General features: G+C 36.5%; 1 protein-coding gene across 1 annotated transcript; it reads left to right on the top strand.

Moving 5' to 3' along the window:
* Nucleotides 1–4961: 4961 nt before the first annotated feature.
* LOC131855185 (peptidoglycan recognition protein-like) lies at nt 4962–14313 on the top strand. Its single transcript, XM_059206429.1, has 4 exons — nt 4962–5074; nt 5187–5388; nt 6518–6636; nt 13290–14313. Exons 1-4 carry the CDS (start codon nt 5020–5022, stop codon nt 13475–13477), a joined length of 564 nt encoding a protein of 187 aa, XP_059062412.1. The 5' UTR covers nt 4962–5019; the 3' UTR covers nt 13478–14313.
* Nucleotides 14314–14773: the final 460 nt, after the last annotated feature.

The raw sequence follows: 14773 nt of genomic DNA, 5'->3' as shown, positions 1-14773 counted from the left end.
CTCGATTTTTGTGTGAGAATAAACTTTACAAACACAAGAACTAGTGACGCTGTATAGATCAACAGCCGCCAACCATGTTAGAGGTGTTCGAAAAAAAATAATTATTTGTTACATTGGTCAATAAAACTTTGTAAAATATTATTTTGGGTTTCAATAAAGTTCATCATGTATATAAATGTTGGAGGCAAAATTTCAATTATATCTTAGGTTACCCTAAGATATAATTGAATCGTTATCAAGTTTTTGTTAACAACTAAGAAATTATATAGATACAATCATTACAATATTAATATTTAACACAATCTTTGGAGGTAAAGGTTTATAATGTAATTGATGATGATGTAATCCAGGCCGATTTCGGCCACGGCGACTATCTTCAGTTCCGATTTTGTCGTTGATGTGCTCGCATGTGACTTATGTAGCCTATTTTGTGTGTAAAAATCCTCGCACATTGCGGGCACGAGAGCACACCGCTCATATAATTATAGCTGATAGCCGCAGATGGTCGGGCTTTCAGCTTGTCACGTCTGGCATCCAGCTCAAGGAGCCGCCGGTTTTCAAAAGCTTTGACGCTAGAATTAACAAGCACTCTCCACTCCGGCCGTTCGGCAGCCTGCTGCTCCCACATCAAAGGATTGATGTCGCACTGCTTCATGTGTCGCTTCAGCACATCTTTGTACCTGAGGAGTTGTCCGCCATGCTTCCGCTTGCCTTCCTCAAGTTCTGAGTAAAAGACGCACTTAGCCATTCTTTCCTCCATCATACGCGTCACATGCCCGCACCACCGAAGCTGACGCCGCATAAGATAAGACTCAATACCACCGACATTGGCCCTTCGCAGCACTTCAGTATTCCGTACGCAGTCAGACCATCGGATATGAAGTATTTTCCGTAAGCACTTGAGGTGGAATCGGTCTAGCATACGGATGTGACGGCGATATACTGTCCACGTTTCGGCAGAGTATAAGATGTTGGGCAGCACGACTGCCATGTAGACATTGATCTTCGTTGCCAACCTAAAGTCGTGCGAGTTAAAGACCTTAGAGTCCAGCTTGCCAAAGGCCGCTGCAGCAGCACCGATTCTGCTGTTGATCTCTGCATCATGATCACACTTAGATGATATTGTGCTACCCAGGTAGCGAAACTTATCCACCTGCTTCAGCTCATCCCCTCCGAGTATAATATTCAGTGACTCGCGACCATGAGTATCCAAAGACATCACCTCCGTCTTTTTGACACTGATTTTTAAGCCAAATTTTTGGCACGACTCGTGGAAATCGGACATTAGCTGTTGCAGGCCCCCTGGGGATTCTGCTACGAAGCACAGGTCATCAGCGTACATCAACTCAGTGATCACGGCATGCGACACTTTGGTGCGGGCTTTCAGTCTGGCTAGATTAAAAATATTGCCGTCCGTGCGAAATCGAATGCGAACACCTTCAGAAGTCGTTTGTGAGACCTCTTGGACTACGACTGAAAAGTATAACGCGAACAATGTGGGTGCTAGAACGCACCCCTGTTTTACCCCACAGGTGACGGGGAAAAAATTGGACTGTTCGTCGTTAACAGCGACGCAGCACTGCATGTCGTCATGCAGGAGTCTTAGAAGTCTCACGAACTTCTCTGTACATCCGATTTTGTGAAGTACAAGCCAGAGGGCTTCACGAAGCACACTATCGAAGGCCTTCTCAAGGTCAACAAAACAGAGATATAAAGGACGATCTTGCTCTCTGCTCTTCTCCTGTAGTTGTCTCACTGAGAATATAGCCTCACACGTACCTCGTTCTGGCCGGAAGCCGAACTGGGTTTCGGGAAGAAGTTTTTCGGAAAGCGTCATAAGGCGGTTCAGCAACACTCGTGCAAAGACTTTTCCAGGGACTGATAGTAGCGAAATACCACGGTATGAATTACAATCGGACCGGTCACCCTTATTCTTATATAGGGCCCTGATACGTGATACTTTAAAAGTAGATGGGACTTGTTCCTCTTGCCACATACGAACAAAATGTTCCCATATAGCTGAATGCAATTCATCACCGCCGTATTTAAACAGTTCTCCCGGTATAGAGTCAATGCCCACCGCACGCTTATTTTGCTGTTGTTTGATGGCGAGAGCAATCTCCTCACGAGTGAGTGTCTCGTCCAGCTCAGTAGCGACAGGGAGTTGCGGAATCGAACGAATGTGTTCCAGGTCAGCAGCCCGGTCCACATTTAGCAGAGTGCTGAAGTGTTCTGCCCATCGTGCAAGTACTTCCTCTTTGCTCTTAAGTAAACCTACTCCAGACAGCGGCTTTAACGGTATTTTGGCAATAGAGGTTGTGCCAATTAATTTCCGAACCTCGCTGTAAAATTCTCCGAGCTGATTCGTGTCAACGAGCCACTGAATCTGTTGAGCCTTCTCTCGCCACCACTTGTCTTTGGCCTCCCTAGATAATCGCCTCAGCTGCAGGTTACTTTGTCTGATCTCCGCAACGCTCACATTTTGGTCAGCTCCGCGGTGTTGTCGGAGGAGATGGCGATGCTTGTCAATTGCTTCCGTCAATACTTCATCATTCTCATCAAACCAGTCCTCGTTCTTACGGACTCTACTACCCAAAGTAGTTGTGGCCGTGTTCAGTATGTGAGAAGACAAAGCACTCCAGTCGCAATCCACAATGCCGCCGTCTTTGTTGATGGATGGTAAACCAGAGATCAAAGATCGAGCATATTCTTTCCTCATCTCAAGATCTTGAAGCCCATCTACGTTAAGACTCGCATTGGGCTTTGATCTACCAGATCTTCGAGGACGATAGAGGCGAAGACGCAACTTAGCAACAACAAGCCTATGGTCAGTCCAGCAGTGCGCACCACGCATGACGCGGGTGACGAGGACTTGGGAGACGTCACGTTGCCGAACGATTGCGTAGTCAATTAGATGCCAGTGTTTGGATCTTGGGTGCATCCATGTATTTTTGTATTTAGCGGGAAGCCTAAACAAGGTACTCGTTATTGCAAGATGGAATTGTGCACATAAACTGAGTAAAAGCTGGCCGTTGCTGTTCATGGAACCAAGACCATGCCTACCCAAAACATTGGGCCATGCATCGTAATCCCGTCCTACCCTGGCATTAAAATCACCCAACAGGAGAATCTGCTCTTTAGGTCTTACGCTTTCGATACAGCTTGAAAGCTCTTCATAAAACTGATCCTTAATGTCATCAGACTTATCCATAGTCGGCGCATAGATACTGATGACATTAAGAAAGTTGTCTTTGTCCAGGTGTAGGCGCAGTGTGGTAACGCGGTCTGAAATATGAACCGGACACTCTTGTAGCTGGTTAACAAGTCTATTCTTAATCGCAAATCCAACACCTGACCGACGCGTCTCAGAGGCAGCGAGTCCCTTCCAAAAGAAAGTATACTCGCCACCGCATTCCACCAGCTCCCCTTCATCAGCTAGGTGTGTTTCGCTGAGAGCAGCCACATCTATATCATAGCGACGAAGTTCACGGGCAACAATGGCGGTTTTCCGTTCGGGGCAGATATTTTCATCGCGATCAAGCAGGGTACGTACATTCCACGCGCCGAATGTCATAATAGGGATTTTATTATTTGTATACTTCTTTCTGTGGCATCGACCGCGAGTTTAACGATGCGGAGGCAGCCGCGGTTGCTACCGTCCTAAAGTGTTGGGGTGAGCAATTTTTAGGACACCTTTTCTAGCCCCCTCCCTGGCTGAGCAGGGAAAGCAGTGCTTCCCTGAATAGGGCTGCTTTGCCGCTCCAGGTACTGCCGAGCCCTCTCTGTCCCCCCTGATCAGAGAAGGAACGACCACGGTATTCTAGGAACACCCCCAGAGCCGCCCGCGTGCAGGTCTCAGACAAAGCCCAATATGCATCAAATCGGACCTCTCTACCTCGACCCATCGCCACGGGACTTTCCGTCAAATCGGAGTCCATATTCGGAAGCAGTCAGTTGCGCAGGAGATATTTAGGTGCACAAGCGTACGCGCAAACACATGTGCACACCCTCGTCTTCTCCCATCTTGATCCAGTGGAGCGGAGAGACCGATACGACTGGAGACAGGTTCAGATGATGTGTCTGGCCAATGATAACTCTGTCCTCTATCATTGCCCTAAGCCGTCCACCAGGCCTTGCTATCCCGCCGGGTCCGCCAAACTCGTTGCATATCTGCGATGTGTCGCCTTTTCCACCGGGATAGACTTCGTGCACTAAGCGGGAGGTATCCGCTGTACAACCTGCCTCAACGGCAGGCCCCCTCGACCAGGTTTAGCCCGCGAGCCGACGCGGTTTACCGGGGTGTGGCCGCTGTATCCACTACAGCTACTTGGAGCCACTGGCGAGAGTTTGCAGAACGTCTGCGATCAGTGGAAAAACCCACCTCCTTTACAGGCCGACTGGTGAGATTCCAAGGCCACAATTCACTAGACGCTGCAATACACCCCACAGCGCATGGAGAGATGACATAGTAGTCCTCCTGTATAGCAACGTACCACTACATCTATTCTATGTTCGTAGTGCTGTTTTGTATACAGACCACCGTTACCACTTACAAATCAGGTGGGGCATCTGCTAACATAGACTAACAATCTTTCCAGTCACATAAAATTAAAAATGTTGCTATTTAACTGGATTTTTCTTTGTTATACAATATGTTACCGTTAGTTATATTTATGTATTTTGTCACCAAAATGCATCGAAGCAATTAAGTATGCCAATATCTGATACATTAGTTTTCCTGTACTGTGAGAAGTTAGAGATAGTGTCTTTAATTGTTAAATAGTTTCACAGATAATTAAATAGGTACAAATACTAGATGGTACGGGATATGTAAACATATTTTTCCCATTTATAATGTTTTGTAATAGGGGAACCTAAGTGGGGATTTACATATTCCGACATAACTTTATCTATATAACCCGCCATTGTTTTTTACATATAAAAGGAGGATAGTTGTTTAGTTCCATTATTATAAAGCGGTCTTTACTCTTTACTGAAATTAATTTAATTTATCACAAAATGAAGTATTTTATTTTCTTAATTGTAACAGTTGTGATAACGGTTGAAGCGGGAGGTATGTACTTGATCCTACATACATATTTGATAGAATATAATTACAAGTATTAGAGCAAAAATAAACATAAGTTTTAAAAACAACATTTTTGCTGTGATTTCTGCATTTTCAGATGTCTGTGATGTGACTCCAATATATGAATGGAGTGGAGAACCCTCATATCGTAAAGAAATCCTTCCAAATCCTGTAAAGTTGATCATCATTCAGCATACAGCAAGCCTTGACTGTTACAGCGATGACCGTTGCCGGACTGTTGCAAAAGGAATTAGAGATTATCACATATTTGAAAGAGGATTTGATGATATTGGACCTTCGTGAGTAGTATATATTTATACATTAAAAAACTCAATATTATTAGCATTAGTGAAGAGTCAGTGATGATATCAAGTACAATACGCACTAATTCAGATCTTTCATTTTAAAGTTCGTGGAAATTTGATTACATAACTTCCGATTTCATCTCTTTAAATCTCTTTTCTTCATGGAGATTCTTTACTTACTACTCTACCTACCCCATACCCTCTTTATCCTACTTACATTAATTAATTGTCTTTTTTTTTCCATCTTTACAATTTATTTCAAGTATTCGCAATAAGTCACTCTAAAACTTCTATCAAATATTTGAGATACGTACTATAAACTAATTTACCTTTTAAACTTAATAAACTTACATAAAGCAAATCTTTTAGATGTTGTTCCTGTCTGCGTTTTATAAAATTTCCACTATTTTAATTTAATTCACACAACATACCACGACCGCCATTGTCCATTCTAAGCCTGAGTAATTTGCAAATACCCCGTTAGTGTGGTTAATTGTGCAGCAGTTGCGCCTGTAAGCAATTAGAAATGTGTACATTTAATTTTGCGAGGATGAAGGCAAAATATGAAAATATTATTTATAATAAGGCGGCTCCAGTATTGAAAAATATTAGGTACATGTTTTAGATTTGCTAATATAATTTCCAAATTCAAATTTAGTGTTTTGACCATATTTTCTATCAATTTCACACACATTATCACACAACATTAATATATCAGATATCATGATAAAAAAAATCGTTTGGAGTAGAGTTAAGAAATATATCAAATACACTATATAGATCGAACTATTGTAATTTATAACTGCATATTACAATCGACTCGAATTAACGTACATACATATTCTCTTCATATATCATATCCTCTTATAGCGGAATATTTTTAAATTCTTAGTAGAAGTGAGACATTAGACTGTCTTGCTCAAAGTCATTAAATATTTCATCAATTCCATTATTTATGGATCTGCTCAAATGAAGATGAAGAAGCGACAAAGTTGTACAACTTTATAACCTACAAATGGCGCCACAGATTCAAAATGTGTTTTGTTATTCCACAGCGGTTACATAGCTTCTAACTACTTTCATTTCTGCTTCTGCTTTCTAATAATTTTATTTTTAATTTCAGTTTTCTAATTGGAGGCAATGGCATTGTTTATGAAGGTGCTGGTTGGCACCGAGTCGGGGCACATACGAAGCGTTACAATAATCGGTCTATAGGGATCTCGTTTATGGGAAATTTTCAGAGTAAGTAGGGGAGTCTGGGGCAAGACGGGGTAGTTAAGGACACTAGTTTTGACATTGAATAAAACTCACATTTAAATAGGGACAACCATATTTTCTTTAGTTTTACAAACTTTGGTAATCGGTTTATTGTATAAATAACAACAGACTCAAATTAGCTTATTATTTTTCTCACAATCAATAGTTAAAGCGAAAAGGTCACTTTGCCCCGTCTTACCCCATACCTGGGGTAAGACGGGGTACCCTATAGGGCACGACGGTATACGTAAAATAACAATAGCTGCTACGGTAAATACAGTTAGAAACTAAAAACAAATGGTTTTAAAATATAACAAAATAGTCTCAAGTTTAATACGATTATAAGTAATGGAATAAACTACTAAGGGGATGAAATGCAAGGATAGCTCTGTTGTGATCCAGCCTGCCTCACTGCAAACACCCCACGTACCTTGGGGAGCATTTATCATCAGTTCTGGCTTCATCGTTTTATGAGGAAATAGCATCATTAGTAGCATGTAGTACCAAATGCACTGAAACTAAACACTACAGTGATAGTAGCTCCCCTTTTAGCTGAAGATAAAGATCCAACTTGGTTACTCCCTGTTCTGGCGATAATTTTATATTTACTTTTAGGAACGATGGATACCCCAGTCTTAACTGTGTTATATATTCTGTCAGGAGAATTTTTCTTGAGGTCGAGGGTTTAGCCTAACAAATTAAAAATCTATCTTCAGCTATTTTATTAAGTCCTGCAGCTCTTGCCGCTGAAGTGTTCTCCGGTTTTCTAATTGAAATTTCGGGGTGCCATTTGTCTGCTCTGACCAACTCACCCTACTGGTTTTCCGCACGTAGGTCGGTACCATTCTTCAAAAATACAAAATTAGACTCGGACGGGGCAAGATGGGGTATCCCATATTCCATCTTGCCCCTTCGGGTATTAATTTTATAAAAAAATAATAAAAAATAGGAATAATAAATTTAAGCGGTTGTATATTCTCACCTTACTTTATGCTTTTTTACTCTTCCAAAAAATAGCAATACCAGCAATCACTCATCAATTTAATATTTTTTTCATGTAGTTAACAACAATTGAAAATAATAAGTAAACTGGTCAAAACTAGTTTTTTCGCTCAAATATCTAAACGCGACGTCACACGCGGTGGTTCTCAGGAGACCGAGGCGGTCAAGTAATAGCTTATTACTGGTATTATTGTTTTGACTGAGGTTCATTTGGTTTTCTCTGTAAGGGAGGTACCCCGTCTTACCTCGCTACCCCGTCTTGCCCCAACCTCCCCTACCTTAGACATAGTATACAGATTAATACCAATAAATCTATATTAATATTTTAAAGAGAGAGCGGATTTTATCAATCTAAATCTTTCACTGTTTGAAAGACACTTTAGTGCAGAGTAATATACATAATATAATATATACAAAACTCACAAAATTATGTACATGCGGGCGAAGTAGGAACGGGCCACTAGTTTGTAATATAATATTATTCAATGACATTTCATTTCGAATTCTTGAAATTTAATTAAAATCACTCAAATGAAATTTAATACATAATACGGAATGTAATAATGAAGTAATAAGAGCTCATGCATATTAGCTACTTCAACTTTTTTATGTTTTTATTTTTAGTTTTGTAGTTGAATCGCATTTTAGTGATTTGGTTGTTCAAATTCAAATTCAAATTCAAAAATCATTTATTCATGTAGGACATTTTAGCCGCTTATGAACGTCAAGTTTTTACATTATATTTTTTTTTCCTACCGTCCAGTTCGGTATATAGATCCAATTGAGAGAAGAACTAGCAAGAAACTCAATTGAATTACTTTTTTTTTTAAATCTAGTTTATTTACAATGCGTAGGTATCTATATAGGTGTCTATGTCTAACATTAAATGAAAATCCCGAACATGAAAACTATTGCCATGCACGCTCGTCATTCAAGTAATCGTTTAGTGAGTAATAGGCCTTGCTCAGTAAATATGATTTAACAAATGTTTTGAATTTATTTAAGGGTAATTCCAATATATCCTTTGGTATCTTATTGTAAATTTTTATACCTATTCCCATAAAAGACCTATTGACTTTTTCTAAACGATACTTGGGGACAGCAAGTTTGTCTTTAAATCTAGTATTAATATTATGAATATTGCTGTTTTTTGGAAATAAGTCAAGATTTTTATGAACATATAGAATATTTGAATATATAAATTGAGAAGCAACGGTGAGAATATTTGCCTCTTTGAATTTCTCTCTTAATGAGTCACGACTCTTCATACAGTAGATCGCTCGAATGGCACGTTTTTGTAATATGAATATATTTTTAATATCTGTCGCTTTTCCCCATAATAATATTCCATAAGAGAGTAAACTATGAAAATAACTAAAATAGACCAATCTAGCAGTATCAGTATCAGTGTACTGTCTAACCTTACGCACGGCAAAAGCTGCTGAACTCAGTTTCGCTGCAAGACTTTGAATTTGTGCACCCCATTGTGTTTTATTATCTAATGTGATTCCTAGAAAGACAGTAGATTCTATAAATTCGAGAGATTCGTCATTTAATTTTATGTTGCAATTAGTATTAAAACTTTTAGACAGAGAAAAATTAACACATTTTGTTTTTTTAGCGTTTAACATAAGATTGTTAGTTGTAAACCAGTGCAAGAGACGCCGCAAAGAACTATTTACATCGTCATAATTATTAGTCATTCTATTAACTTTAAAAATCAATGAAGTATCATCTGCAAATAACACTATCCCGCATCTATTCTGCATGGCATATGGGAGATCATTTATGTATACTAGGAATAAAAATGGACCGAGAATAGATCCTTGAGGTACACCCATTTGTACAAGTGACCCGTCAGACGTAGCGCTGCTAACCTTTACTTTCTGTATTCTATCAGATAAATAAGATTTTATTAAATTTAAAGCGTTGTCTTTGACGCCATAAAAAGCAAGTTTTTTCAATAATGTGTTATGATCAACGCAATCAAAAGCCTTAGAAAGGTCACAAAAAACACCTATCGCATCCATTTTATTTTCCCATGCAGCAAATACGTGTCTGAGCAACTCTGCATCTGCGTCTGTAGTTGAACGACCTTTGGAAAAACCGAATTGACTATTGTGAATTAAATTATTTAAATTGAAATAACTGACAAGTTGCATAAGGATTATTTTTTCAAAAATTTTACTGAGCGCTGGGAGTATGGATATAGGTCTATAATTTATTGGGTCAGTCCTGTCTCCAGATTTAAAAAGTGGTATAATTTTACTAATTTTCATTACATTAGGAAATTTACCATCATCTGTACATTTATTAAAAATAAAAGCAAGAGACGGCGCAATAATTTCCATTATACTATCCAGTATTTTAACAGATATACCCCATAGATCCTCTGTTTTTTTATTATTTAGCTGCTTAAATATTTTCATTATTTCTACTGATGTTGTGTGTCTAAAGTTAAATACAGCTGATGACTTGCTAACATTGTCTGTTAGTAAAGTTTCAGCAGCAGACGGGGAAGATTTTAGAGCCTGTGTCGTAATTAATGGAATATTAGTAAAATAAGATTCGAATGTATCCGCGACCTCTGTGTCGGAATTTACCAATTTGTTATTAATATATAAAGCTATTTTGCTATTTTGAACATTAACTTTTCCAGTTTCGCTATTTATTACTTTCCAAGTGGCTTTTATTTTATCTTTAGATTTAGTTATTATTTTACCTAAATAGAGAGACTTAGCTGTATGACAAACCTTTTTAAATATTTTCGAATAAGATTTTACATGTTCATGAAATAAGGGATCGGATATCGGATTCGGATCGGAGATCGGATATAAGGGAGCTTCGTTTTTCGTAAAGTTCGTAAAGATTAGCCCTAGACTTATAAATACCAAACGTGGCCCAGTCGCAAAACTTTGATTTTACATTAGTTGAAAATGTTTTTGTTTTAAATTCATTGTTAGCTTCTTGCTCAATTAAATTAAAAATATGTTCACATACAATGTTCGGGTTATATTGAGGTATTACGAGACTAGATATTTTATGTTCAATTTTATTTTTAAAACGTGCCAAATTATTTTGTGTTATTTGTCTGCATGTAATTGTTGGAGTCCCTTTGGACCCCTTATTTTCAATTATAATTTTTTGTCCATAATGATCAGAGTCAAGACAGTCGAAATTCATTGTCACCTTTACTTCACAATTACAGAAAACATTATCTATACAAGTGGCAGAATTTCCTGCAACCCTAGTGGGTTCTAAAAAAAGATTGTACAAATCAAATTATTTAAATAAGTTAATTAACCTTAGGCTTATTGAGCATCCCGATAATAAATCAACATTAAAATCGCCACATACAAATAATGTTTTATTTCTCCGTGCAACTCGTCTCAATGCTTCCTCCATAGCCAGTTCAAAAGAATCAAAACAAGCCGATGGCAGACGATAAACACAAATTATTATACAAGTAACTAATTCTACGCATGATAGTTCAATTGTTTGCTCAATGGAAATATTTACAATGTCTTGACGGTTTTTAAATTCTACATCATTTTTTAAAATAATAATTGAACCGCCATGAATAGCATTGTTCCTAGCAAAAAAACTAGCTATACTGTAATGTTCCAAAGGACAAATTATTTCATATTGTTTAAGCCAATGTTCTCTCAGATATAACACCCGTACATTGTTAGATTCTAAGAAAAGACTTAATTCTAATTCTTTGCTGGAGAAGCCACGAATATTTTGATGAATAATGACCATATCCTGTGGCTTAACCAATGTCGTAGATGTTAGTTTAAATCAACACATGTCACATTATTAGTATAATTACTAATATTACTACTTAAATCCGTTATACTACTTATAATGGGATCATAAATGTTATGCGCTAGTAAACTAGCAATAGTCTTTTTTTGTCTTTTAGGAAGATAAAAATTACTTCCAGTCATATAATAATTTGTAACAAATTTGTTACTTTCAAAATAAAATATATCATTACAATAATATGTCAACGAATAAATTAAATTATTTATACTATAAATGAACCTATTCTGTTCATTAGTCAGGGATCGAGAGTAGGGAAATGCGTATAATAATATTTTACCTATACCAAGCTCCACTATATTATATAATGATTTTATTAAATTAACTATATCAGATTTACGCATATGCAAGCAATTCCCTAACGCTATTACTAGGATGTTATTTAAAACTGCAGAGATTTTGTGATGGATTCATTGATTTCGTTATTTAGAAAATATCATAGTGTGTGCATAGAATATGGTGCAATCGTTGGTGATCGGGCCATCGAACAACTGAAAATGTCACAAATGGCGACTCATGGTCGAGTTTAATTCTATCTCTGATACCTATCGCTTACAGCTTGCTTGCTATGCCAGGGTGGGATAACTAGTTGTCATTAGGTAGGCCGTTAAAATCTTTGCTATTCCAACGAGATGTGTCTATTCGGATATACGTATAACTGTAGAATTGTATAATACATTCTTCACCATCACAAAATTAATTTTGGTACAATTGTCTGTTATTCATATTACTATAATTAGACTAAGTATCGAATCTGTGCTCTATTTCACATAACAAAATCGACGCAATGCGCATGTCAGGCAATGTTTATTTATTTATGTATCAATGGAAAACATATTAGGTAAATATAGGTAAGAGTAATATTTTGCAGTTTTCTCAAAAGATATCTTATTTTCCAAATCAGTGAATAGGTAAGGGTTGTGTACTTTAATATAGCTGAAATCGGTCAGTGATACATACTTGTATGAGTTTTATAAAGTGAGCCAGTATATGAGTTAGTGTAATTGATCTGGAGTAGACTAAACTGATAGCAGTCCTAATGATGACTGGAAATAACACATGAATATAATGAGTATTTAAGTATACACAAGCCTAAATATATATCTATGCTTTAATTGTGTTTTTATTTGCAAAAATAAATGATTTTGGACAATTCACATAGCGTCATCAAAATCTAAAGTAAACAGGGGTTATACTATGAATTAATATTTTTTTTGTATATACAATATTTGTATTGTATAGATATAAAAACCACAATAATCGGAAAGTAAGGCTGTGCGCTAAATCGGTAAACCACCAAGGTGATTGGGGAATTTAGAAAAGTGGATTTTCATTTTTTTTTTATTTTGATTTTAATACTAAATTATAATAAAAACTGACTATATCTGTGTACAGACGACGCTACGCTACATGGCAATTTTCAACGATGCATAACAATTGTCGTGTGGTTCGAGCCGCAATTTGATTAATTAATTAGTAATTAATTAATCAAAAATTATGAAAACATTGAACATGCGAATGATTGTTCACATCGATCTGGGTGTTTTCTGTGTATAATATGTATGCATTTAATAAAATGTGTCTGTGTATTTATATCCGCTGTCTAGTACCCATAACACAAGCTCTGTTTACCTTGGAACTATATGGCGTAGTGTAAATTGCCCAGAGATGTTATTATTAATTAGAAATATTTCAGTTTTAGAGGCATTTTTTAAAGATTTTATTAGTCTATGGACATAAAATATTGTTAAATGTGGATTCGTACCACATATAGTTTTCGCCTCGTCACGATTTTACTATAAATGTTTCAGGTAAACTACCTACATCAAAGGCGCTGCAAGCAGCAGAAAATCTGATAAGATGCGGTGTGACAAGCAAGTATTTGACCGAAGACTATTTACTGGTGGGTCACCAGCAACTGACTTCAACTGGAAGCCCCGGAAGGGAGCTGCAAGCATATATAGAAATATGGTCACACTGGGTGAAAATTGTCCAATAGAACCCATGATTATACAATATCTAATTAGACTATCTCCTTTGTAAAAAAAATTATGTAATTTTTTCCGTTTGCGTGAATACGATTAATGAAGTCCGTTGTTATTAAAACACATGAAAAAGAACAAATCCCCTTGATCTTGATTTGTATTTAATACGAAATACTTGTAACGCCGAAAAGAGTATCGATTTCTTATACAAATAACAGTTACAAAGTATCTTAAATACATTTGAGACATATTTTTCACAAGTATGTCATATACAAATATGTATACACAAATAGTTTAATACTTATTACTTATTCTTTTTCTTAAAATATCACTTCTGTTATCTGGTGTTTTGTCTACAGTGAAATCAAAATACATACTTTACAAATTATCGTTTGGTTTAAAATACATTGTTCATAGACTGATAAATGATTTGACTGTTTTTAATTATCTTTTTGCTGATTGCTACAGTAGTAAAATTTGTTTTCAACAGAATAATAACAAAATATTAATGTTTAGTATCTTTACAGCTATAACATATCTATATAGTATTATATTGTACTAGCTGTTCCCGCGACTTTGTCCGCGTGGAATTTAACTTTACTTTTCTAAAATAAAAGTAGCCTAAGTTACTCCTTATCACATCAGCTACCTGCCAAAAAAAATCCCGTTAAAATTGGTCTAGGCATTTCAGAGATTAGCCGGAACAAACAGACAGACAGACAGACAAAAATTGTAAAAAATGTTGTTTTAGTATATGTACCGTATTTATATTCATGTGCATGTAGTAAAAAAATGGTTATTTCAATACTTCACTGTATATATATAGATAATGTCTACTTAAATTATCATATGAAGAAAATAAAAGTGTTTAATTGTAAAATATTTATTTTATGGTTAGCGATCTCGAATTGAGTTCGCCGGATTACATATTCTTATGATTATACTTCCTTCGGAAGGTAAATTCAGCCAAGAGTAATAATGAAAGAAAAACTTTTTGATAGACCTATTGTAAAAATCAGAAAAATATTATAATAAAACTCTAACATTATTGTGTAATTGATGAGCTTTTATCCGTTACTCTCTTTATTTATAATTAGAAAATACTTTCTTAAGATTAAAATATCTGCCTATTGAGCATGATAACTACCTAATTTTCCGCCACAAATTTCTTAATTAAAAAGACCATTTCTTCGTCCGGTTATTTCAGCTCTGGAAAACAGAAAACATCCTATGTGATAGAATGAATTTGAAAATAATAACGAATATTGTAAAGATTCTAGTAAACAGGAAGAAAAAATATATAAAAAAAG

Source organism: Achroia grisella, unplaced genomic scaffold, assembly GCF_030625045.1.
Source record: "Achroia grisella isolate CSIRO2021 unplaced genomic scaffold, CSIRO_AGI_Agris_v1 utg1320, whole genome shotgun sequence".
Classification (NCBI taxonomy): Eukaryota; Metazoa; Arthropoda; class Insecta; order Lepidoptera; family Pyralidae; genus Achroia; species Achroia grisella.
Note: the sequence above shows the minus strand (reverse complement) of the source record. Positions and strands in the feature narration are given on the sequence as shown.